The sequence below is a fragment of the Chenopodium quinoa genome, unplaced genomic scaffold, assembly GCF_001683475.1.
Source record: "Chenopodium quinoa cultivar QQ74 unplaced genomic scaffold, ASM168347v1, whole genome shotgun sequence".
Classification (NCBI taxonomy): Eukaryota; Viridiplantae; Streptophyta; class Magnoliopsida; order Caryophyllales; family Amaranthaceae; genus Chenopodium; species Chenopodium quinoa.
The window spans coordinates 5,391,737-5,417,246 of NW_018742484.1; the positions used below are offsets into that span (position 1 = coordinate 5,391,737).

The 25,510-nt window shown below is 36.5% G+C and overlaps 3 protein-coding genes and 1 pseudogene across 3 annotated transcripts; 1 reads left to right on the top strand and 3 right to left on the bottom strand.

Annotated features, from left to right (window-relative positions):
- Positions 1 to 242: 242 nt before the first annotated feature.
- Positions 243 to 2,964, bottom strand: LOC110719520 (tubulin beta-3 chain-like). The gene is made up of 3 exons (XM_021898473.1): positions 2,389 to 2,964; positions 1,519 to 1,788; positions 243 to 1,367 (listed from the first exon to the last, which is right to left on the bottom strand). Exons 1-3 carry the CDS (start codon positions 2,780 to 2,782, stop codon positions 706 to 708), a joined length of 1,326 nt encoding a protein of 441 aa, XP_021754165.1. The 5' UTR covers positions 2,783 to 2,964; the 3' UTR covers positions 243 to 705.
- A 3,086-nt stretch (positions 2,965 to 6,050) lies between these two features.
- On the bottom strand, positions 6,051 to 11,439 carry LOC110719521 (annotated as a pseudogene).
- A 6,472-nt stretch (positions 11,440 to 17,911) lies between these two features.
- Positions 17,912 to 19,279, top strand: LOC110719523 (AT-hook motif nuclear-localized protein 16-like). Its single transcript, XM_021898475.1, has one exon. The coding sequence runs from the start codon at positions 18,166 to 18,168 to the stop codon at positions 18,967 to 18,969; it is 804 nt and encodes a 267-aa protein (XP_021754167.1). The 5' UTR covers positions 17,912 to 18,165; the 3' UTR covers positions 18,970 to 19,279.
- A 96-nt stretch (positions 19,280 to 19,375) lies between these two features.
- Positions 19,376 to 21,524, bottom strand: LOC110719522 (5-amino-6-(5-phospho-D-ribitylamino)uracil phosphatase, chloroplastic-like). The gene has a single exon (XM_021898474.1). The coding sequence runs from the start codon at positions 20,783 to 20,785 to the stop codon at positions 19,634 to 19,636; it is 1,152 nt and encodes a 383-aa protein (XP_021754166.1). The 5' UTR covers positions 20,786 to 21,524; the 3' UTR covers positions 19,376 to 19,633.
- Positions 21,525 to 25,510: the final 3,986 nt, after the last annotated feature.

A 25,510-nucleotide genomic window follows, 5' to 3' on the forward strand; every position in this document is an offset into this window, starting at 1 on the left:
GTTTAATGTATTTGTTATCAACGTAACTAAAATTTAATGATGAATTTGATTATGCTTTATGTTGCTAGATAAATTTGTAGTTAGGATTTCATCACATCTTATCATCTTAGCATTATTAGTGTCTGTCATGAAAAAATTGGTGCAGCGAAATGATTTAGAATTGTTTGGTGCTGTTTTTGGGCTCTGTTCTAGCTCATTAGATATTTGGATGTATAGGATTTTAGAGATTGAATTAGTATTACTTTTTTTTTTTTTTTTTTTTTTTTTTTTTTTGGGAAATAGGCCTAATCAACGAATTATTCGATTATTTATGGGATACCATTGAGGTTTGGTACCTCTACTTGAAATTCAATTTTTGATTTTGTTTTGTTTTGTTTTTTTTCAATGTTATTCACTTCAATTTCCCTTTCAGAAAGAAGGAGATATTCAAGGAAAATGTTTTAGTAGTAAATCAAATGTCATCTTTTAAACGGAAAATTTTCTGTCAAATTATTACTATTTTGGATTTAAACATAATTGTATATTATAAAAATTAAATTTAGTTCCATCCAAATAAAAGAGAGTAAAACGAATAAGTTCCTTGTACAAAAAAAGGATTCCCCCTCTTGTCACCTTTTAAAATTGAAAGAGATTTAATTCTATTCATTTCTCCTTCTTAATCTTAATTTAAAAAGGAATCCTCTCAAATTAATTTCCGACTAATTTTCAAGCATCCTCCTCTTCATATTCTTCCTCATAGTCCACTCCAGCTTCCTGATACTGCTGGTATTCAGACACCAAATCATTCATATTACTCTCAGCCTCTGTGAACTCCATCTCATCCATGCCTTCGCCGGTGTACCAATGCAAGAAAGCCTTCCTCCTAAACATGACTGTAAACTGCTCTGACACCCTTCGAAACATCTCTTGAATGGAAGTTGAGTTCCCTATGAAAGTCGAAGACATAGCAAGCCCTGTTGGCGGGATGTCACAGACGCTGGACTTCACGTTGTTGGGGATCCACTCTACAAAGTAGGATGAATTCTTACTCTGAACATTGGTCATTTGCTGGTCAACTTCTTTTGTGCTCATCTTCCCTCGGAACATTGCTGATGCAGTGAGGTATCGCCCATGACGTGGGTCTGCTGCACACATCATGTTCTTGGAATCCCACATTTGTTGGGTGAGCTCGGGGATGGACAGGGTTGTGTATTGCCGGGAGTTGATGGAGGTCAAGGGTGCAAACCCTACCATGAAGAAGTGGAGGCGAGGGAAGGGTATCAGGTTCACTGCAAGCTTTCTAAGGTCGGAGTTCAGCTGACCAGGAAATCGTAAGCAGCATGTTATGCCACTCATTGTTGCTGAGATCAGGTGATTCAGGTCGCCAACTGTGTGTTTGCAAAACTTATGTCAAAATTGGATCATTTAAACATCTATTCAAACAACTTGTTTGCATAAGTACTGTAGGGTGGAAACGTAAAGACAAAAGCAGCAGAAAGTCAAGCAAAAAGAAATAATGCAAGTGTTATAGCAACATACATCGAGGGTTGGAGAGTTTGAGAGTGCGGAAGCAAATGTCATAGAGGGCTTCATTGTCAAGTACCATGCACTCATCAGCATTCTCTACCAGTTGGTGTACAGAGAGCGTGGCGTTGTAAGGCTCCACCACCGTGTCTGACACCTTTGGAGATGGAAACACCGAGAAGGTCATCAGCATACGATCAGGATACTCCTCTTTAATCTTCGATATTAGCAGCGTTCCCATCCCTGATCCTGTTCCTCCTCCCAGAGAATGACATAATTGGAATCCTAGCAATCGATTCAAGTAATCACATGTCAGGAGATTATTCAACATAAAAGTCCATCATATGACAAAATTATATGTAGTGATGAATTTAGAAGTATTTGTAAGTCTCATGTGTCTAGGACTCTAGGTGCTTGCTATAAACTTACAGGTAGCAAACGGCTTATAGCTAGGTGATGAGTCATTTAGTTCGAATTTGGTTTGGTTATTATATGTTCGGGATGGGACATATTCAAGTATCATAATTTTTTGGGTCACATTAGACTGATACTTACCCGGGCTAATATCATGTAACATAGCTTAGGTAAAATTTGAATTTGGTCAAGTATTAAAAGATGACAAAATAATGATAAATTCAACGATCATAGTTTTCGTCATGAAGGATATAGATAATTAATTAATATTTCATCGTACCAAAAGATGCATAATCTACATAAATAAACTTTCTAAGATCTTGTCATATTCTTAGGAATATATTGAATTATTGATCAATCACCATATTAATAATAATAATAATAATGTCACGAGCTTAATGTTTAAGTGATCATATACATCAAAGTGTAAATATGAAATGTAAAAAAAACTGATATACATTTGAAGTGTACCTTGTAAAGAATCAGAATTCTCGGTTTCCTTACGAACAACATCAAGGACAGTATCGATCAGTTCAGCACCTTCGGTGTAATGACCCTTAGCCCAGTTATTCCCAGCACCATTTTGCGCGAAAACAAAATTATCAGGCCTAAAAATATGTCCATAAGGACTAGATTTAAGGGAGTCCATGGTACCTGGCTCGAGGTCTATCATGATCGCCCTAGGAACATATCGGCCACCTCTCACCTCATTAAAATAAACATCGGATCGTTCAAGTTGGAGTGGAGAATCACCAATGTATAGCCCGGTGGTATCAATACCGTGCTCATTGCAAACTACCTCCCAAAACTGTGCGCCGATTTGGTTACCACATTGCCCGGCTTGGATGTGGAGAATTTCTCTCATAATGTTAATATTATGATGTTTTAGAATAAGGAGAGGGTGTTACAATGAATAATAATGTGGGCAAAAAATAAAGTTTTAGGAGGTGGGGTTGAATTAGTTTGATGGAAATGGAAGTGCTTGAAAGTTGGGAGTTTTGTAGGGTGGAAAAACAATGACAAAGATATCAATTTCATGTGGGCATGTTAGAAGGCCATGTCAAAGGATGCGAGAGATTTTGGAGTAATACAACTCATTGCTCTCCGAATTTTTAGCCTATGCTCTATTTTTATCTATTATTTTTTGTAACATGTAACATGCAAATAAATAGTTGTACTATAATTAATATATTTCATATCAATGCTTAAATAAAGTTTTGTTATGTTTCCTTAAGTTGAGAGATACGATACTTTACTAATTACGATGTTTACGCCTTATTGTTTCCATAATGTTATTTGAATTAACTGCTATATGAACCGAGATTGGAATTAACACTTCTTGGTCGGTCAAGAGCCATTTATATCATTATTTTAGAGATGTGGTGTCACCCATTTCTAGCTTTAATAGTTGCATTTTGTAAAATACTAACATGTGGACCTCCATGTTGACAATGACATGACGCCATATCATACATAAACTAGTGTATGTCTCGGGCGATGGCCCGGGTTGCTAGTTTGTGTACTTCTTTAATTTTATAATTATGTTCAACTGTTTGTATATAGTTGGTATGTGGTTCGGGTGTTGCATCAGGTGTCATTTTTTTCTTACCTCATATGTATTTATATTCTAATCTTGTGAAAAATAAATGAATTATATTACCTCTAATTTACTTAATAAATGAAAAGAATATATAATATAATGTGAAATTTGAAACATTAATAAGATTTGATTGAGATTGTAAATGTATTATCTTTATGTTTAAGAGGTTATGGGTTCGAATCTAGCTCAAAGCATATTTTATTTTCTTAAATGAGAAGTGGCAAGCTTATATGGCGCATATACTTTGGATAGTGACATGTCATTATGACATGACGCATATTCTTTGAAGAGTGCCACCTGGCACCGTTCCTTTAAAAGGAACGCCTTTTAATGTATAGTATAGATTGCCAATAATTTTATCATAATTTTCACCACTACAAATTGAATGAAAAGAAATGGAATTCAACTCTTTTAATCCATGACCTATGAAATTAACTTGGAGTGCTTTAACCATTAAAGCCAATTAATGTAAATCAATATCATTTACTACACTATAATTTACAAAGTAGGAACGTGGTAATGTTACAATCTTGACATTGATATCAATCGAAATTTGACACATCCAACGGATTCCAACCTCTTATTACATCCTCTTCCTTTCAATTACTACTTGAGACTTTATGGTACTTTTGAACCTCCACAATTATAAGAATTTCACTCAGCTCATTATTCTCCCGTTGCCTCTCACCAAACACCAAAATTATTAAAATTGTAAATTAGTAATTAGTTACCACTTATTGAATAGTTAATTACCTACTTAATTGATTTTTATTTATAATTGTTTGCTTGAAAATAATATGAATAAGCATATAAATATTTGATTATATATTATTTCAATATTTTTTTTAAAAAAATTTTACAACTTTACAATCCGATTCTATGAGCTCTTCAAATTTCAAAGTAAAATCGCAATTTTAGCGACATTGGTTTTTACTTGTACAATTGTAAACTTGAATCTATCTTAGGTACGGTGTTGACATATGGGCAATATAGTGCTTTTGGGTATTTTATTTTATGGTTTCAAAATTAAGCCTTTTCTCAAAAAAAAAAAAAAAAAAAAAAAAAATTGTCATGAAATAATGCTCCATATTCTTTTTGTATATTCAACCATTGTTCCGTCCGGCTCATGATACTCATAACAATTTATTTTGATTTTTTTTCGAAAGAATACTCTTAACAATTTTGCTCATATAATCCACGTTGATAAATTATTTACAAATTTATGGTAACAAATGTCAAAAAGGAGGATGTTAAGTGTTTTATTTATTTATTTATTTATTTTTGAAAGAAGGATGTTAGGTTCGTTGTATTGTATAATAAGTTAATCACAAAACATATACTCCCTCCATTTTTTTTTTATTTGCATTACTTGGGAATGTATAAAGTTTTAGGAGAGTAATATAATATTGTGAGTGAGTGAATAAATTATTGCAGTAAAAATAAGATGGGACCATAAAAGAGAAAGTATTTAAGAGAGGATATATATTTTTAAGTGGGACCATGGAAGAGAGAGAAATAATAAAATAATTAGAGTGAGGTTTAAAGTAAGAGAGAAAAATGATAAATATAATATAAAGTTATCAAATATGAAAGTGATGCATTTAAAAATAACATTCATAAAAGAAAAGTGATGCAAATAAAAAAAAAACAGAGTGAGTATTAATAACTATATTATTACAACAAAAAGATTGAACCAATCGTGCATTGCAGTATTGCACTGTTTCAACCATTAGTCTAGTAACAATCGAACAATATTATATTAACCTTGAAATATAGCACGATTGCAAGAATAGCAACACTTTAGTCTTTTACACTGCCATTGGCCTCTAAGGCATTTGAAAATAGAACAAGGCTGGCAGCACTTTATCTAAACATGATACCTTCTAATTAATTCTTGTAAAATCGACGTGCACACACGCTAAAAAAGAAAAGTTATAGCTTCATTGTAGTTCATACGAGGAATGGAAAGCAAGTTTTCATCCAAAATAGTTGAATGAGATATCAATGGAGGAAGCAAATTTATATGAAAGTGCAAAATACAGCTAACGTGTAACATTCGTCAGAAGACTTGCATTAGAAAGTTAGAACTTAATGAAGCATGACTGCATAAGGAACAAAGCTTGACAAAACCTTGTCATGGTAAATCTGTAAATCATCGCGCTAAATTGTTTGCAACAGAGCTGGCTCCATTAAGCAACTTAGATCAGACCTACAATACTCCTAACAACTTATTGCACGGTGAACAAAAATTGAGATCTATATACTCAAATTTCTCATATGAGCGAAGAATTAGAGATAAACTTTAATAGTTTAATTTGCTGGAGTGTCTAATTTAGCTTTATTCATCAAAAAGTGACTCAAGAATGTCCATAATATCCTTTATCGTTAAAGAATGTCAGTTCTTGTCCAAACATAGCAAATCAAAGCTTACAATATCAGGTATATTACTGACTTGATTCAATCATTAGACTCAATAGCAATTGATGGACCGCTAAAACATGGTACCTCGGAAAACAATATACTTCTTATAGAGGACAGCTAGAAAGACAAAAATGATTATGGAATGCAGTAGTAATTATTTCCTAGAAAAACATATTCTTATTCTCTTAACTTATAAATCTTTCCAAATATACAAGGGAAGACACGAGGATTACTAAAAGAAACTTGGCTCAACTATGATAATAACATATAGAGCTTTATAAATCAACTTCAGTTCCAAGCAATGGAAAGAGGTTTAACATTCACATACATAGATAATTTAGATGAACTTTCACATTCAATTCCTGAAAGCTATAATCAAAATCAAGTCTCAACATTTTCAACCCATCATACATAGATAATGTTCAAGAGCCCCAGTACATTAAAAGAAAAGTAGCTCATGTTTCCCAGTAGGAGGCAGCCCCTCTATGCATATTCATCCCCATCATTTCAAACATAAGTCCCAGAAAGTTCAATTTCAGCGACCCTATGCTATTATGATGATCCCTATGCTATGTTAAAAAGTAAATATTGATGGTAAAGGCAGTACCTTATTTCTCAGCATCTCCCGTTCTTCGTTCGTCCAATCATATGTCATGTCTAAGACACTTTGTAAGGAATCCTCATCATATAATATACCCACCTGACATTGATAGATGTTAAAATTCATTACAGCTGCTATCTCAAACAATAAATTATATGACCAAGATAATTGCTTTGTCACCATGAAACACTGTATGAAAGAATACCTCCAGATAGAACCAACACCTATCATACACATTTAATTAGAAGCCTATACCAAAGCACACATCACATACGTATAGATATCAAGCAAAACATGCAAATCAGTAACTAAAGCCAATTCAAATTTTGAAACACTATACTATTGTTGCAGAATTTTACATACATGAATGAAGAACGAAATATGTGATGTTATTTAGAGAAGGGCAGAACTTAATTGAACTAGTGGGAGTGATCATGGACTTCATGGTAGGTCTAGCTTGGTTTGAGCTTTGTTAGAAACTTCCAGCACTTAAGGATCTATGTTTGCATCCTCCACACTCATCCTCGAGCCATGTGTTTATACCCTTTCTTTCTTCTTGTTATTGCTTTTAGATGGGGAAATTTCTTCTCACCATTGTTCTTTTGCGTTGAATTCTCTAACCACTGTAAAATAATTTTTGTAGAGGTCTCACAGGTCTTTAAGAAACAGCTCCTCAGCTAGTAACGGCTAGTTAAAAGAGGAATGGGATAAATCTAGATTCAATGCTGTGCCGCTGGTGATATCCACATCAGTTTTCTAACATTGTACTACCAAAGAAAATTTCTCTAACTTAAATATATCTGAAGAATGAATGTAGGCATGTATATACTTCAGAAATATTTTTTGCTTAAGGAAAATTGCTATAAAAAGATACTTAGGTTAGTGAGTGAAGGTCAGATGATAGCACTAATCAATGATCACACACCTGCTCAGACCACCAGCCCATTACTATTATTTTCTATCTTAGTCTGTTTCTGTCAGACAACAATCTCTTGTCTCAGAGTCACAATCCTCCCAGAAGTTGGTGTTTTATTGCCAGCATTAATAGTCAATAGTGCCACCAAAGCTTAGCAGACAACTGTCTCTTCCTCTCTCGCAACCTCAGTCATATATGACCCTTTATTATAATCTCATCCACCATCAAACTACCAAGTCCCAACAGTTTTTGCTTTCCAATTCCCGATCAGCTTTCACAGGCATCACTAAATGCCAGCAAAATTATATCCCACGTATAAAGAAGCACATTAGAAAAGCCCCATCCCAGGTCATTTGTCCCCCCAACCCGCCAAAAAAATAACAATACTGATTTATCTATCTTTTGGTAGGTCAAAAGGAAAGATATAAATCTTTAGTTTTATAACAAATTAAAATAAATATTTCAAAACAATAATAAACAAGTCTCATATATAGACATTTTTTATCTCTAAATACCTCTTCAGCCTTACCTGAAAACATGAACCAAGATAATAACGCAAAAGACTGTATATGACATGAAATAAGAATGATTTTACGGCAAGAAGTGTCAGAAAACAAAAATTTCTTGAATGCAAGTGACAGACCTCAGGAAATATAGTAGTCAGATGATTTTCCCAGTCATTAAGTGTCGGCAACTCGCCTGGGAGAACTGGAAGCTTCCCTTCCAAAAAGTCCTATATAATATGATACAAAAGATAAGAAAACTTATTATACAACCAAAAATCATCAAAGGAAAAATTGCCCGAGGTTTATATCGCTGCACAGCCATCTTACAAGAAAGGAAGATTACAAAAAAGGAAAAACCAACTCCCATTATCATTATTTAAATAGTCAGATAATGGGATGAGAAATCCGACGACATCTCAAACATATAACTTCAAGATTTTACTCACAGGTTGTAAAGCTAAACCAGCACGAAATTTTCTGATCATGTCAGCTTCAGTACAAAAATCCAAATTCACCTGGAAAGGCAAAAACCACCTAAGACAGTTCAGCAAGTTGAAATGTCGATAAAAAAAAATTATTACTCTCCAATGCTCAACAAGTAGCTTTTAAACTTCCATCACATATCAATGATCTATTAGTTAATGCATTGATCACATCAGACATTTCTATAGATCTCTTGGCTTTACCTTGTAGAGCTTCATTCTTATTTTTAAGACCAATTAATATTGCATTGGTATTTCAAAGTGACAAGTTAGGTCGAGTTGATAGATGATAAATAATGTCAGAGGTTGTACCACTGTAGTAATAGTGTGAAAGATTATACAGCCTTCTATTGGAAAAATGTACAATAGCATATGTTCTTCTATTCTTCAACTCTAATATCCCAACAACCCCAAAACAACTTTTGGGTAAATGAACCATTTTCAAATTCAAGAAAAAAATATCTATAAAGATGCAACAAATACCTGGACAGTGCATGTCCTGAACATCATATCAAGTCCAAAGTGTATCAGATGAAAGCAATTTGGTGAATAAGAAAGCATTGTAGTACCTTGAAAATAAATGACATAAGCAAATACCTCTATAAACCACAAAAGAGGGAAAATTTCCCAGTCACTATGAAAGGTAGACGCAATTGCCATGTAAACTAACCTGATACAGGTGTGAATTTTTTTCAGCACAAGTTTGATGCAATGTTTCAAGAGGAGCACCACTAAGTTCAAATTGACCTCCAGGTTCCAATGATATGCTTTGCTTCCCCTGACAACATTAAACACACTTTGTTCAAAAGGCTCAAGCAGCAGATAGCAAGATCAAACAGCTTTATAAGGTCATAACTCAAACACGGAGTTGTAGCTCTTGTAAGACAAAATGGATAAATAATCAATACTGGACAGCCTTACTAGAGTACATGTTCACCAGTAATAAGGAATTTTATTTGGGCAGGGGTGGTGGTGGTTAGAAATAAGAAGAAAGTGGTATTCGGGTCATTGGGGTACATAAAAACCAATAATGATTGAATAAGGTGAGAGCTTAGACCATCAATTTTCACCAGTCAAATCAAAGCGTAACAATTCCTTGCATAACAAAACATGTTCAGTCATTTCTTCTTGTCACTTAGTTTGTTAATCAATATCAAAAATCAAACTGTATCTACTCTAGTCAATTGAATCTTCGCAAGCCCTTTTCTTCTCTCCCGTTATATTATATGCATGTGATGTCTGCATACTTATGGATAGTTTTTCACATCATGCATTTGTAATGGCTAGACTGCATAGACCACCCAAAAGGCCAGAACACACCATAGCAAGGGCCTCCTCTTTGTACCATACAAAAGAGACAGAAAACGAAATATAGAATAGCACATAATCAGCATCAAGCAAACAAATAGTTTACCTGCTTCAATCCAATTATGTAGTCACCTTCCATCACTTTATCCCAGTCAAATCTCTCAGCAATACCATTAAGCAACTCAGCTATCTGTTCATATTTCATGGGCCGTAAAGTTTCAATTTCAAAACCAAACTTCTCATGTTCTATGCCTATCCTGTAGGTACAAACATTGCCATTTTTAAGCATCAAATGCAGAAAAGAGAAAAAAAAAATTGAACATTTAACATTATTAAATCTTACATGTCAAAAAAGAAATAGACTTTATATAAGCCAAACTTCACCCAAGAAGGCAGCCCCCAAACCCTCTCACCTCCTCCCAGGGTCTGTTAGAAATTTGGAGCTATATTAAGCTCTTATAAAACATTTGAAATAAATTAGGTCTATAATGTAAAGGCAACTTGATTGCAACCCCCATCCATGGTTGGCAGCATGGCACCAGTGTAAACATAGAAAAGTCCATGCTGAGCAAAATGTTAATCACAAACACAAAAGGTTGCCTCTGATGATTAATTTAGTGCAAACATTCCCATAAAGAATAGTCATAAGTTCACTTTATGACCAAAGCAATAATTTACAATACAAGAGAATTTTTATTTAACAATGACCCAGTGTGTTACTTCCCCGCGCAATGATGAACACAACATAATATATCAAAATGGGAGAAAGAAATCTCAAAGATGAGGCTAATGAATAAATTACAGGAGTTGCAATTTAAATAAATACATGCATTACAAAAAACTTTGTTGTGTAAGTGTGTTACCACAGCACCAAATCATTGTATAACTCGCGCAGTTAAAGCATGGAGTTGGACTGAAATTGACACTTCACAAGAAAATAAAAAAAACAAGAAGAGGAAAAAAAAAAAGTTTATTGGTAAAAAAGTATCTGACATAGCAAATTAAAAATTGTGACTATAAGGTGCAACACTGTAAAGTGTCGGACGAATCACCGCATCCACGTTTAACTTGTAATCATGACCTCTATTTCGTTTCTTTTTATTTTTTATTTTTTTTTTAATTAGGAAAATGCTAAAATGACTCGTATAATACTTAAGAAGTTAAGATTGCGTTTAACAGATGTAATATGCATTTGTTTTAATGTTCACATGAAAAATTGGAAGCAGTATGAAAGTTCACAAATGCCAACTGGAGCAAATAAATGGAAACCTCAAAATATGGTATTTGGGAAACAAAAGCAGTACAGTGCTAGTACATCATAGCAGAAGTTCCCAAATGCCTATTGGAGCAAATAACTAAAAACCCACCACCAATTCTCTTTAGGTTTGCATCCAGACATAAGGTATCTCACAAGATCCTCTCTAGTGAGCGGCTCCGCAGCTACTATAGGATCTTCTGTAGGAGGACTAGCAGCAACAATGGTGCGAAACCCGCGTGATCGTTCTCTTTTCGCCGTGTCTAAGCACAAAGGATTAGTTTCTTAACAAAATTACCGGAAAGAAAAGACAGATTGCTACTAATCTCCTTGCTTACAGTTTCACATCGGACTGTCTCAGTATGCATAGACAATGGCACAGCTCCCTGGTAAACAAGTGCCATGATATCCCCCTACAAAAGTTATAAAACAGCATCTCATCAAATATAGCTCAAAACTCTAACAAGGCCTCTAGAGCAATGACAAGTGCAACTTCAATTCTGAAAGCAGAAACTTCCTAAACCAAAGACTCCAGTACAAACAACTACAACAACAAATGTACCATACAAAGGCTAACATTACACTAACGACACACTTGGTAAGCGGAAATAAATGGTGGTATGAGGAAATTGTAGCTGCTTTTGCAAAGAATGTCTCATGCCAATGTCCATGTTAAAATCTATCACCCATAATATTTTTTTTTCATAACAAACTTCCATTACCACCTACAAAAAAAGCACAAACTTAGAAGCGGAGAATCATTATCATGAACAATTTCTCGCGATTTTCCTCAATTACTTACAATTTTATAAACTCAAAACAACTACCACAAATTATTACCGCCTAGTCTGGTTGTATTACCCCTTTTAAAAAATCATGCCTGGTCGGCCACCTGTCGGACCGACTTGCAACTAGGTAGTGTTCGGGAGCCACCCGTACTTTCCCGGCTAATACCTTCCAAAACAACAAATAATACACTTGCCCAACACCAAAGCAGAGCGTAAGTAGCTCCACCCCTTCAGCATATACAAGATATAGTATTGAACCATTTCAAATGGCTTTTATAACAAATCGATTATAACACTCAAATCCTAAAGAAGCTAAAAATGATTAAAAAAATTATGATAGTCGTTCATCTTGCACATGACAATGTAAATCACACTTGGTCCCATCAAAGTCCAGAATTTGAGGGTTTCATTGATTTAAAATTCAAAAATTTCCCAAAAACCACACTACCCATTTTTCCACCAGCAATTTATCCCCAAAAAACGACTAGATTCATTGCTTAGTCTCTAAATTACACCCAATTCAACTAAATCATCCATTAAAATCCAGAATTTTCAAAAGCATTTTCTTAACTATAAGAATTCAACAGAATCAAACCCATATGCAATCAAACTACATAAAACCAAGACTCAAAATCCTAAAGCATTGAACTTTATATGAAAAGAAAAAAATCGAATTTTTTATAGAATTTTGTGGAAGTCACGTAAAAACAAATAAAATGTTCATTTTCCAATACATAATTTAATATAATTAAGCAATATAAATTAAAAAAAGGAAAAATTCATGGGAATAATTCCACCTTTGCGCCATTCGTTTTTAATAATTCCACCTTTGGATTATTTTTTAATAATCCAACTTTTACCTCCCATTCATTTTTATTGGTCCCAACCGGTCAAGTGACCTATTATACCAAGTTACCTGACACTTGGCAACCTGTGATTGGTAAAAAAATAAATTAAAAAAAAAAAAAAACTCCCAACCACCCCTGTTCCTCTTTCCCCTGCCCTTACCCTCTTTCTCACCTCCATGAATTCCGACATACTCCCAACCACCTTCACCGCCCTTCCCCAACCACCCTGTTGCCCTTCCCAACTTCCCTAGCTACCCCAACCACGACCACCCACCTCACCTCCACCCAAAACTCAATCACCACTCTACTCAACCCCAACCACCGCTCCTTTACCACCTTTCTACCCCACTCGAAACACCCGAAAACCACCTATAATCATAAACCACTGCTTTACCACCTCTTTCTCATCTCTTTGCTAAGTGTTTCGGGTTTCTAGGGTTTCGATGTGGGTGGATTAATTGTTGTTGCTGGCTGATGTCGAGGTGGAGAGAGAGAGCAGTGGCAGGGGTTTGGAAGTGGCGGTAATGGGGTTGCTGCTGTCTTGAGGTTGTGCGTGAGAAGGTTGGCTGATTGGTGGTTGTTTGTTGCAGGTTGGTGGCTAATTGGTTGCGCAGGGTGGAGGTGCGTGGGCTGAGAGAGGAGGTGCAGTGTTTTGGGTGGTGGCTGCATTGGTTGGAGTTGCGAGGATTTTCGAGTGTTGGCCGGAAAGAGGGAAGGGGGACTAGTTGGCCGGAAAAGGGGAATTGAGGCTGCTGGAATCCATGGGGGACTTGGTTGCTGTCGGTGGTGGGGGTTGCTGCCAGAGGAGGGGAATAGGGAGTAGGTGGCTGGTTGGTGGTGGGGGTGGTGGTTTGGGTGGTGGTGGGGATGGTGGCTAAATTATTTGGGTTTTTTTAATTTTTTTTTTGACCAATTATGTAATGACACGTGTATTTTAAACCAAAAAAAAAAAATTACCTCTTCAACCGGTTTCAGGTTAAATGGGACCAATAAAAATTAAAGGCACTCAAAGGTCGGATTATTAAAAAATAATCGAAAGGTTGGATTATTAAAAACGAACGGCCTAAAGGTGGGATTATTCTCATGAATTTTTCCTTAAAAAACATGAATTGAGAAATTACCTGGGATATTGATGGATGAGAATAAGAATAAAGTAGCCTAAGGTTGTTTTTTTAATTTATTTTTTCAAGTAGTGCAATGACAGAGGAAGCAAGGAAGGTGGAGAGAGAGTGGTGGATAGAGAGAGGAGAAAGAAGTCGAATATAAATTTATAAAGCGAGCGAATGAACGATTGAGAGTAGACACGGGAGAAGGTCACATTTGTACAAACATTATTCAATGACGGTTTTCAACTTTTCATAGTACACTCGAGTGTCAACGACGCCAGGTTACTCCATATGATCTCAGTTTTCATTTGATCGGTATATTTGTTAATGTAAAATTTTAATCTATATTGTCTTTAACTACTGGTATTAAAAATTATCAAAGTTAATAGTGAGAGTGAGGGATTAACTTACTCACTCTCACTATTAAAGTTAATAATGAGAGTGAGGGATAACTCAAGTGGTTAGAGGTACCCTCTTGGTTCCAGGAAATCTTGGGATCGATTCTCATCCCCACTCATTGTGGCTCTCTAAACACCAAAAAAATTAAAAAAAAAAATAAAAAGTTAATAATCGAAACCTCTCAAAAATAAAATAAATTAATAGTCGAATTTAATTTTACGTATAAAGCGCAAACGAAGGTCAAAGTGTTGCTTTTGAATAGTGCAAAAGTTGTATTGGGACATTTATTTTGAAATAAATAAATAAATAAATTGTTGTTGGAGAAATGGGCGTTATTGGAAATTTTAAATTGTATGGAGTACATTTTATTTTAATTTTTTGATGAGAAATGACTTCTATACCACTATTCTTTTCAAGTCTATAAACCAATAAAAATTCATGGGTGATAGATTTTAACATGGACATTGGCATGAGACATTTTTTTTTTGACAAAAGCATGCATGAGAAATTCTATAGCTTATTGGAACTACTTAAAATTTACGGCTATTTCACCAAATGCCACTAAACAATTGCAAAATTCACCTAGTGCCACTTGCCACGTGTCACCTTTTGATTGCTCCGTTTTTTTTAAAAAATTAAACAAAAAATTAAAAAAATTTAAAATAATAATAATAATAATAAAAAAAAAAATCCCCAAACCCCAGCAGCCACCACCCCAGCCATGCCGCCGGTCCCCGAACCCCTACCGCCGGGACCTGCAACGGCAAGCGTGCCAGCGGCCGCCAGCCCTCCTCCCTTTCCCATCCTCTTCCCCCGTCACGACCCACCGGAGCTTTAAACACAAAATCCAAAACCCCACCCCCCTTCCTCCACTATCCCGAAACCGCACCCTTTCCCTTTAAACGCTTGAAAACCTCCCAACTTCTAAACCACCATTGGGGTTTCGTGGGTGGGGTGGTCGATAATGTGGGTGGGGTCCCTTGTCTTCTTTAATGTGGTTGCTCTGTTCTTTAGCTTGACGCATTAGGCCCATCACCGGCAATCACGAATCTCAACAAAATTAACGGTTGAGGGCAAAATTGTTGAAATTGGTGGCAAATTGTTGATTAGGGGTGGAGGATTGGTGGTAATTGGTGGCGTTGGCTATGATTTGATGCGCAAATGGGGAATTGGTGATGCGGCGGGGCTTTTATTGTTGGTGCGAGGATTGGGAACGGCAGCAAGGCTGATGTTAGCTGCTATTTGAGAAGGAGAGGGTTGCTGCGATTTGTGGGAGTTTTTGGTGGTGGAGGTTGGCTGCGGTGGTTAGGAAGGGGTGGAATTGGGCTACATAACAGGTTAGGGTGATCGGAAGTTAGGGTTTCATTTGGATGGGTGGCGCGAGGGGTAAGGGGAGGTCTAGGTAACAGGAGGTGGTCGACCGGCAGTGGGTGAGTTGTACGCCGGCTGGCCAGTTTCAGGGGTGGGGGAGAGGGGAGTTGCGTGAATGGTGGCAGGTTGGTGGGGAAGGTGGCGGCAGGGTGGTGTTTTTTTTTATAAGTTTTTGTTTAATTTTTTTTTTAAAAAACGGACCAATTAGAAGGTGACACATGGCAAGTGGTGGGGTCAACTAACGGTTGTCAGCCATAAATGGCACTTGGTGAATTTTTGTAAAACTCGATGACATTTGGTGAATTTTGAAAAGTTTGATGACATTTGGTGAATTTTGCAATTGCTCAGTGGCATTTGGTGAAATAGCCGTTAAATTTAATTTTTTTCTACTTTTCTTCTTTATTGTTGTATTATTTCAATCTACTTTTCAAGAAAAATGTCAAACATGTTAGTTATTATGGGACGAATGGAATACTCGGTAAAAAAATAGTTTCAGTAATATAAGTTTGGTTCAGCAAAAATAATTTTATTTCAGTAATATAAATAATAAATTCAGTTTAGCAAAAACAATTTCAATTCAATAAAATTAGTTTTAATTTGTAAAAATCAATAACTTTAAATAACAATATATAGAGAATAAGTTTCAAAAAAAAAAAAAAATTCAATTTAGTAAAAATAATTTAAATTCATTAATAAATCAATGTTTTTTTTTTTTTTTTTTTTGTTTGTGTTTAGAGAGCCACAAGGGCAGATGATGCAAATCAATCCCAAGATCTCTTGAGAGAGGGAGGAAAGCTCTAACCACTTGAGCTATCCCCCACTCTCATTAATAAATCAATGTTGATTTGATTAAAATGCCACCATCAAATTTGATCCTTTCTGAAGCAAATTCATGTGTGTAAATGTGTAATAATACATGTCATTTGCATCACATGATATTATGATTACTACTAACTTACTGAAGTCATAGTCCAAAACTAAGATATAGGCTTACATCATGGAGGACGTAGAGTCGTAGAAGAAAAGTTCATGCCCTCAAAATTCAAAATTAAGAAGTCAAATAGAGCTCTTAAAACGATAAGAGTAGTCATTTATAAGTGTAAAACAAATTAAGGAAGTAACTAAGACGTCCATTTGAGGACTAGGTTCATTGCAAATTTGCAATCTTATACGACCTATCGTACACCCGATTTCATGGAGCAGTGTGTGCCTAAACACAATATGTGCTGATACACATGGTGATACGGTGTGCTCCAGTAGGTGCATCTTCAAGGCAACCTTACCAATGGCATTATCTAAACCTAGTACTCCAACTTATAATTTTCCAACCAAGCCCGTTAAACAGACTCACTTTGGTCCAGGCAGCCGTGATAGAACGTTACAAATGGCATCAGCTAAATGTGTTCACAGCAACAAAGATCTATGATGCTCAAATTCTTCAACCACAACGTACTATATGTAACTGAGTATTGTGATTAGTCTCACAGAGAAAGTTAACAAAACATTAAATACACAAAGGGCCAGAATCCTTGAAACGTTTGATTATCTGAAACTGTTGAAGTATATCCTACTAAATAACACATGTAAGTATCTCACGTTGTGAAAAGAAGAGAGAGCGAACACTTTATAAGGCTAAGGGGCTACTCCTCCTATTGCCATATGGTTTTGGGATGGAACCTCCTTTGGTCTTGTGAAGTGGACACTCTCTCTTGGTTTGCGGGTGCGGCCCAAACCCGTATTTAACATGGTATCAAAGCCAGGCCCACAATATGGGACCTCTAATGGCTTGAGTATATTGCCAGGTCCAAAGTTTGGGACCTTTAATGACATTAAGTATTCTGGGCCCAATTGTATTGGATCAAGTGATCCTTGAGTTAAAAGGGACCTTACATGTGAGGGGGAGTGTTGAAGTATATCCTACCAAATAACACATGTAAGTGTCCCACATTGAGAAAAGAAGAGAGAGTCGAACACTTTATAAGGCTAAGGGACTACTCCTCCTATTGTCATATGGTTTTGGGATGAAACCTCCTTTGGTCTTGTAAAATGGACACTCTCTCTTGATTGGCGGGTGCGGCCCACACCCGTATTTAACGTAATATTTATTTTCGAACAGCCACACTACAGTCTGAAATTTCTTTGTGAATCCATCTGCAGTCTGCAATTTTTATTATTCATCCACAGATTCACTCTTAAATCCCTTTTAGATATGTCACAGAAATCACTTTTGTGTAATGATATGGAATTATAATTAATAACTAGCAAATTGAACAAACCACAATACAGTTGTTACAATGATTTTGGTTATGCTACATGAAGTATTTGGACTGATATTGTGATATTATTAGGCATACTATGTGATTTATGGTGGTACCAACTAAATGCAAAAAAGGTAAGTTAATGAGAAAACACAATTGACATGAGAATCTCTTGCAGGTATAACCAAGATATAAAAAAGACAATCTACAAGTTTGGTGAAACTTAATTCTCTCCTAATCTTTGATCATTCTTTTCGGTTTTTTCCAGTTTCCTATTGCTTAATTTATCCCATAATTTCTGTACTTAAACCCCCCAACATTAAACTTCTCCAGATCATCCATTTTACTTTGTTGTAATACCTTTATAGCAGAGTTCAAAAATCATCTGCATGGCAGGAAGCATCGACATGACTGTACATGCAGTTGAATCAAATGGTGTCAAAGACCAAAGCCACCAGAAACCAGGGATGGACTCAAGAGGACTCCTAATCCCTTCGAAGGTACCAAAAGCGGTGCCTCTGACAGCCCAAACAGCTGATGGAGAGCCAATCCGGAGGCCTCGTGGCAGGCCTGCTGGGTCCAAGAACAAGCCTAAACCGCCAATTATCATCACGAGGGAGAGCCCGAACACACTATGTGCCCATGCTATGGAGGTAAGCTCGGGTTGCGATGTCAATGAAAGCCTGATCACCTTTGCTCGTAAGAAGCAGAAAGGAGTTTGCATACTAAGTGGTACAGGGTATGTAACCAATGTTACTCTAAGGCACCCTTCATCACAAGGCCCTAATGCCATTGTAACCCTCCATGGTCGATTCGAGATTCTCTCTCTCCTCGGATCCATACTTCCACCACCAGTTGCACCACCAGGTCTCACAGGTCTAACAGTTTACTTGGCAGGCCCACAGGGGCAGGTCGTAGGTGGGGGAGTGGTGGGTGCCCTTATTGCCTCCGGTCCTGTGGTTATTATGGCTGCTACTTTTATGAATGCATCATTTGATCGTTTACCTATATGCGAAGAGGAGAATGAAGTTGCAGCTCAAAACCAATGTTACCAGAACAATCGCCGCCATCACTACCAGCATATTGATGTGTCCGATGTATGTGGTGTTCCGCAGAATTATATGAGCAATGGCAGGGCTTTGCCTCCTGAAGTATACTCCTGGGCATCGGGTAGATCACTGGCAAAGACCTGAAGCTGGGCATTTCTATTACTTTTAACAATCTCATTGGCTTCATATCTTCTACTTGGATCAGTCTCTCACAGCTAGTTTATCCTTCTGAGCAGTTCACATATTTCTACCTATATACCTTGTACTTCGACATTTATAAATGGCATAAATATTGACAGCAAATTATAGACAGTCACCATATAATCGAATATATATTTCACATCAAAACAAGGACAGACATTTCTATATATGAAACTATGACTCTATGAGTATGTTAATACCGTCAAAGTTTTTATTTAGCTATTGAAGCTTTATTGCAGTTGATCTATCATATTTTTCGACACTAAGTTAAACCATTCAGAAACTCAATGGAAAATGGAATAGAGTATATCAAAGCTATCAGATTTCTATTGTTTGATGATGCATTACATAACAAAATGTTTCTAAAGATAAATTTAGAAAATAAAAAATACATATTTATGAAGTACATCAAACTTGAATATTATGAGCAATTGAAGTAACAAACTCGTATATTGAACATAATCCACATACATAAGAGTAACAAAGGTAGTCCAATGCAGACCACCCCTAAATTCTACTTTTTTGTCCTAATTTTCTATACAAAAGGAAAAGAAACCAATATTTTTACCAACAAATAGATGACAACATACTGTACATTTTGAGTGTGCTACCAGAAGATATCATCCACTCCAGTTGGCCTGGATGAATGCCTGTCTTCCTCGATTTCTTCCTCCATCTCCAACTCTGGCTCCTGAAATTCAGGCGATTCTACAGCAGCGAGGTTTTTTAGATCCACAACTGAAAGCTCGTCTAAATGTCTGACAACCAAATCCGCAGCTCCAAGCTCATAAACAGGATGCTTGCTAGCAACAGCAACACATTTCATTCGAGCATCATGGGCTGCCTCCACAGTCTGGTTTGAATTTCCAAAGACAATGCACCTCTCTGGTATAAATTTTAGACTTTGTGCTGCATATATGAACATCTCAGGATCAGGCTTACCCCTATGAACATCCTCAGCAGCCACAATCACACTAAACACCCCTTCAAGTTCAATATCTCCAATTGCAGCCTCCAATGTTTTTCTTGGACGGGTAGAAACAAGCGCCATTGGAATCTTGTATGCCATGAGCACATCCACGAATTCCCGAGACCCAGATCTCAAGCTATATATACCACCTTGTAATCGTTGATATATCTCTTCTTTCCTAGAAGCCAACCTTCGCAATTCAGCTGAATCTCTAGACCAGCAGAGGACTTCAGAAATTGCTTGTTCATTTTTCATCCCTTCTATCCTTTTAAGAAGGAAAGTCGGGGGAGGTGTCTTTCCTTCCTCTTGAGAAAGAGCTAGCCAAGCCTGCTTCTCAAGATCAGGATTATCATCAATTATAACCCCTTCCCACTCAAATATAGCACCTAGCCACCCACAACCCATCCTTTCAAGCCGAAGCAAAGGGTTATGCAAAGACGGATTATCAGCCCTATTATTTGGAGGCCACATGCTAGTTTTTAAATCAGTGTCAACTTCAATTCTATCATTCCAAGTTCGTGGTATTCGATCCTTTTCCTTAAAAGCATAAGCCTCTTTCGTCAACTCCATTGCAAGGGCTACAATAGACCCCCTTGACCTCATGTCTACCCTCTCAACTCTCTTCTTGCATAAACATTGATTCAAAGCCATCTTTCCACCTATGAACCTCTCCACCGGAAACCGGGCATTCTCAATAGGTTTTCTCCTATAATTAGCATCCCCCAAACCCCAGCCGCCATATAGCGGCCGGTAGCCTAGAAGAGATGCAGTTGCAATTGCCTCAACCATCTTCACCAATCAATAACTTACTTAATCAGCTTACTAATCACAAATTCCCCTCTTCTCCCTTACCCTTTGTAAAATCTAATCTATGTGTAATGATTATACACCAAATTAAGCTTAATTCACCTTATAATTCCAAATATTGACCAATAAAACCTAAACAATTAATGAAGTTCAAACAAATTTATGAAGCTAAACAAATCAAAGCTGTAAATTACAGCATACAACCTCTAATAGCAAAAATAATCAAATACCCATAAAACCCATTAACCTAAGCAATCTAAAAAACCCCAAACCAGGAAATGGGTAGCTCAAATTCTTCACCTTTTCTTTGACAACACTCAACCCCAACAATATTTACAGCAAAACATACACAAAATAATTATATTTATTCCAGTAATCAAATCTAAATACCCAAAACTAAAGTTTATAATTATCCAAAACTATATATTATATTTACAAAGAGATCGGAATAAGAGAGAGGAACCTGGTTTGCTGCTAAATTGGAGGAAGATTTGAGAATTCTTAGGAGAGAGAAAATCAACGAGATTCTTCAGGAAATGTAAAAGAGAGGATATTTATTTTTTTATTTTTATTTATTTATTCAATATTATATTTTCCTGTAACAGGGAAAAATTGTTGAAAATAGATATTTTTGTGGTTTATAACAATTTTGAGAAATCATTTGTGTAATAATTATTACATCACCTACCAATTGAGACCGCAAAGTTAGGCTTTGGTAATGACACGTGTTTTATTATAGAACTTTTACTTTTGCTTGTTGATGACTATGTGATTTGTTTAGTATACTTAATTTAATGAAGCAATTAAATATTATTTTCTCAAAAAAAAAAAAAAAAAAAGCAATTATACATTATGTCTTCCCAACTTTATCTTCTTCTAACGAATCTAGATGATCGCCGAAGGAGGGCACCGATATGCTAAACGTAGATCTAAGTAATTGTTGGTAATTGTTATTGTGTGACTCGTAATCGGGGTTCGATTACGACTTGATTGAAGAGGAAACAGTAAATTTGTACATGTGATGACTAGTCTAAGTTATGAATGTCATGATCACTTTTGGGTCATAATGATGCCTAGTAGTCTAGTCTTGCATGCCATAATGACTTTAATGTCATGATTACTTGATTGATTTTAGGGACACATGCAAATATGGTGACATAGGTGCCTTGTATATTTCTTCTTCTGAAATCGTCTTATGTGAAGTGGATGAACAACCACGTTATGAATTAACACACATAGCTTCATCTCTTGTAAGACTTGTAATTCCTTTCCTATATTGAAGTTGGTAATAAAAGCTCTATCTCCCTTCCCCTAAAGTGGATTTGAGTGAACCACTATAAATTCAGTGTTGTTGAGTTGTGCATTTTAATTGCTTTCTCATTTCAACTTACATTGTTATTACAATCAAATTCAAAGTCCCAAAAGGTCCTATTTCATAACAATTGGTAACAATAGCTTAAGTTGTTTTGGGGTTGATTGTTTTGATTTCTTGTTTTTGAGTATTGAGTACTCATGCCAATAATGAAGATAGATATTGAGAAGTTTGATAGATCAATTAACTTTGGCCTTTGGAAATTAAAGATGAAAGCCATTTTGATACAAAATGGTGTGCACAAGGCTCTTGATGGGAAAGATGAAGAACCGTTAACTATGACGGATGAGAAGTGGGAAGAGATAGATTTGAAGGCTTTGTCGGCTATACAACTTTGCCTCTCTAATGAAGTATTGAGGGAAGTTGCAAACGAAGCTACCGCGGAGGATCTATGGTCGAAGTTGGAGTCTCTTTAATTACATGGCAAAGAGTGTCACCAACCATCTACTACTTAAGAGTAGACTCTAGGATCTTCGCCTTGAGGAAGGAAATTTACTTAAGTCTCATTTAGATGAATTTTTCTCGATTGTCACGGATCTTCAAAATATTGATTTGACATTGGATGATGAAGATCTTGCTATTTACTTGTTATGTTCATTACCACCTTCTTACAAGCAAGTGTATGGTAGAGACGATTTGAGTATAGATGATGTTAGAGATGCTTTGTTCCAAAGGGACTTAATTGATAATCAATTAATTTCTAAATCATCTAATAACTCCAATAATTATGGTTTGTTTGTGAGGGGTATTCTATTAGTAATGGTAATGGGGAAAGAACAAGGGTCGGTCTAAGTAAAAGAAATCGAACCCTAACCGTAACAAGACTTGCAACTATTGTCGCATCAAGGGCCACATTAAAATTGGAGTGTTGGAAGTGGCAAAGAAATAATCGGAGAATGGTGATGCTAAGAACAAAAAGGGCAAAGATTCACAAAATACCACCGAAGCTAGTTATGCTGACACCGATAGTGATAGTGGTGCTTTGGTTGCCACTCATGGGAAATTCTAGGGAAAGGATGAATGACTTTTAGATTCGGGTTGCTCTTTTCATATGACCCCCAACAAGGATCTCTTTAGCTCCTATGAGGAGTATAATGGAGGTAATGTCACCATGGGTTACAATGCTACTTGAAAGGTGATTGGAATTGGGACGGTCGCCATCAAAATGCTTGTCGGGGTTGTGAGAACCTTATCTAAAGTTCGTCATGTTCCGGAGCTAAAGAAGAATTTGATCTCTCTTGGCACCCTTGACACAAACGGGTGTAAGTGCTTAGTGGAAGGTAGAGTTTTGAAGGTTGTGAGAGGTGCTCTTGTGTTGATGAAAGGTTTAAAAGTGGGTAGCTTGTATACATTGCAAGGATCCACCATGGTTGGCTCAGCAAATTTTTCCACGGCTACTATGAGTGATAGTGAGACCAAATTATGGCATTTGAGACTTGGCCATATGGGGGAGCATGGTATGTCGGATCTTAGTAAACAAGGTCGTTTTGGAAGCTTAAAGCTTGGAAGCCTTGGCCTTTATAAGCATTGTGTGTATGGCAAACACAAGCGGGTTAGCTTCACCCGCAATTAACAACACCAAAGGGATACTTGACTACATTCATTCGGATATGTGGGGTCCTTCTAAAGTTTCTTCTATTGGTGGTTGTAATTATCTACTCATTATGGTTGATGATTTTTCTAGGAAAGTTTGGTCGTTCTTCATCAAGCATAAAGATGATGTCTTTGATGTTTTCCTTGATTGGAAGACCATGATTGAGAAGAAGACCGAGAAAAGAATCAAGACCTTGAGGGCCAATAATGGTCTAGAGTTTGTTGAAAAGAAATTCACAAGGCATTGTGCAGCATCGAACTTGTGTGGGTAGACCTCAACAAAATAGGGTTGCGGAGAGAATGAACAGAACTCTCCTAGAGAGAGCAAGATATATGCTCTCACAAGCAAACATGGGGAAATCTTTTTAGGCGGAAACCATATCAACAGCTTGTTACTTGGTGAATCGCTCTCCTCACTCGACCCTTAACTTTAAGTCACCACAAGAGGTATGGTACGGAAAACCCGTTGATTATTCTACTTTGAAAATATTTGGTTGTCTGGCTTATATTCATGTAAATGATGGTAAACTTAAACCTAGAGCTAGAAAATGTATATTTGTAGTCTATGGTTTAGGTGTTAAGGGTTATAGAGTATGGTGTACCCAATTTAGAAGAGTTATAACTTCTAGAGATGTAGTCTTTGATGAAAAATGTATGATTGCTCCTGAAAAGGAGATTTCTATATGTAATGATGATGTAGGTACACACCATGATACTGAGGAGGAGGTGGAGCTCAATGATGAGCATCCACATCATGAAAATGGTCCTTCTCCAAGGAGACCTCTTGAAGCAACAACACAAGCCCAAAAGAAGTCCATTGCCGAAGAGAGAGCAAAAAGAACAATCAAGCCTCCAAGTAGATACATTGAGGAGTGTGATTATGTCCAATATGATCTCACCATTGCAAGTCAAGTTGAGACCAATAATGATGATCCATGCTCCTTTAAGGAAGCAATGTCTCAACCCGATGCCGACAAGTGATTGATAGTCATGAAGCAAGAGATGAAATCTTTGAGCAAGACTAATACTTCGGAGCTATGTTTTGCATCAAAAGGCAAGATAATTGTTGGGTGCAAATGGATGTACAAGAAGAAGGAAGGTATACCGGAATCGGGCGGTTCTATCTACAAGGCAAGAGTAGTTGCAAAAGGTTTCGCACAAATTGAAGGCGTTGACTTTCATGAAGTTTTCTCACTGGTTGTGAAACACTCATCCATAGGGGTGTTGCTTGCTTTGGTAGTTATTGAAGACTTGGAGCTACATCAACTTGATGTGAAGATCGCATTTCTTCATGGTGAATTAGAGGAAGAGATCTACATGAGACTACCAGAAAGGTTCGAGGTAGTAGGGAAGGAAGATCATGTTAGCCGTCTTGTAAAGTCCTTGTATGGTTTGAAGCAATCTCCAAGGAAATGGTTTTGATTCATTCATGTTGACACATGAGTTCACAAGGAGCTCGTTTGATAGTTGTGTTTACTTCAAAGAACTTGAAGGTAGTTCCTTTATCTACTTTCTCTTATGTGTAGATGATATGTTGGTGGCTTGCAAGCATATGATTGAGGTTAACAACTTGAAAAAGTTGTTGTCTAGTGAGTTTGACATGAAAAATCTTGGTGAAGCCAAGAAGATTCTTGGTATGGAGATTATTCGTGATAGGAGTGTGGGTGTGTTGTATCTTAGTCAAAGAAGATACATTGAGAAGGCGCTTGAATGCTTCTCCATGGTGCATGCTAAACCAGCAT

Bases quoted from the DNA above. Each gene is read 5' to 3' on its own strand.
- LOC110719520 (XM_021898473.1), bottom strand. From the start codon at position 2,782: ATGAGAGAAATTCTCCACATCCAAGCCGGGCAATGTGGTAACCAAATC. The intron at 1,789-2,388 runs GTACACTTCAAA...ATCGATTGCTAG, and splicing joins GAATTCTGATTCTTTACAAG to GATTCCAATTATGTCATTCT. The intron at 1,368-1,518 runs GTATGTTGCTAT...GCAAACACACAG, and splicing joins CAAACTCTCCAACCCTCGAT to TTGGCGACCTGAATCACCTG.
- LOC110719522 (XM_021898474.1), bottom strand. From the start codon at position 20,785: ATGGTTGAGGCAATTGCAACTGCATCTCTTCTAGGCTACCGGCCGCTA.
- LOC110719523 (XM_021898475.1), top strand. From the start codon at position 18,166: ATGGCAGGAAGCATCGACATGACTGTACATGCAGTTGAATCAAATGGT.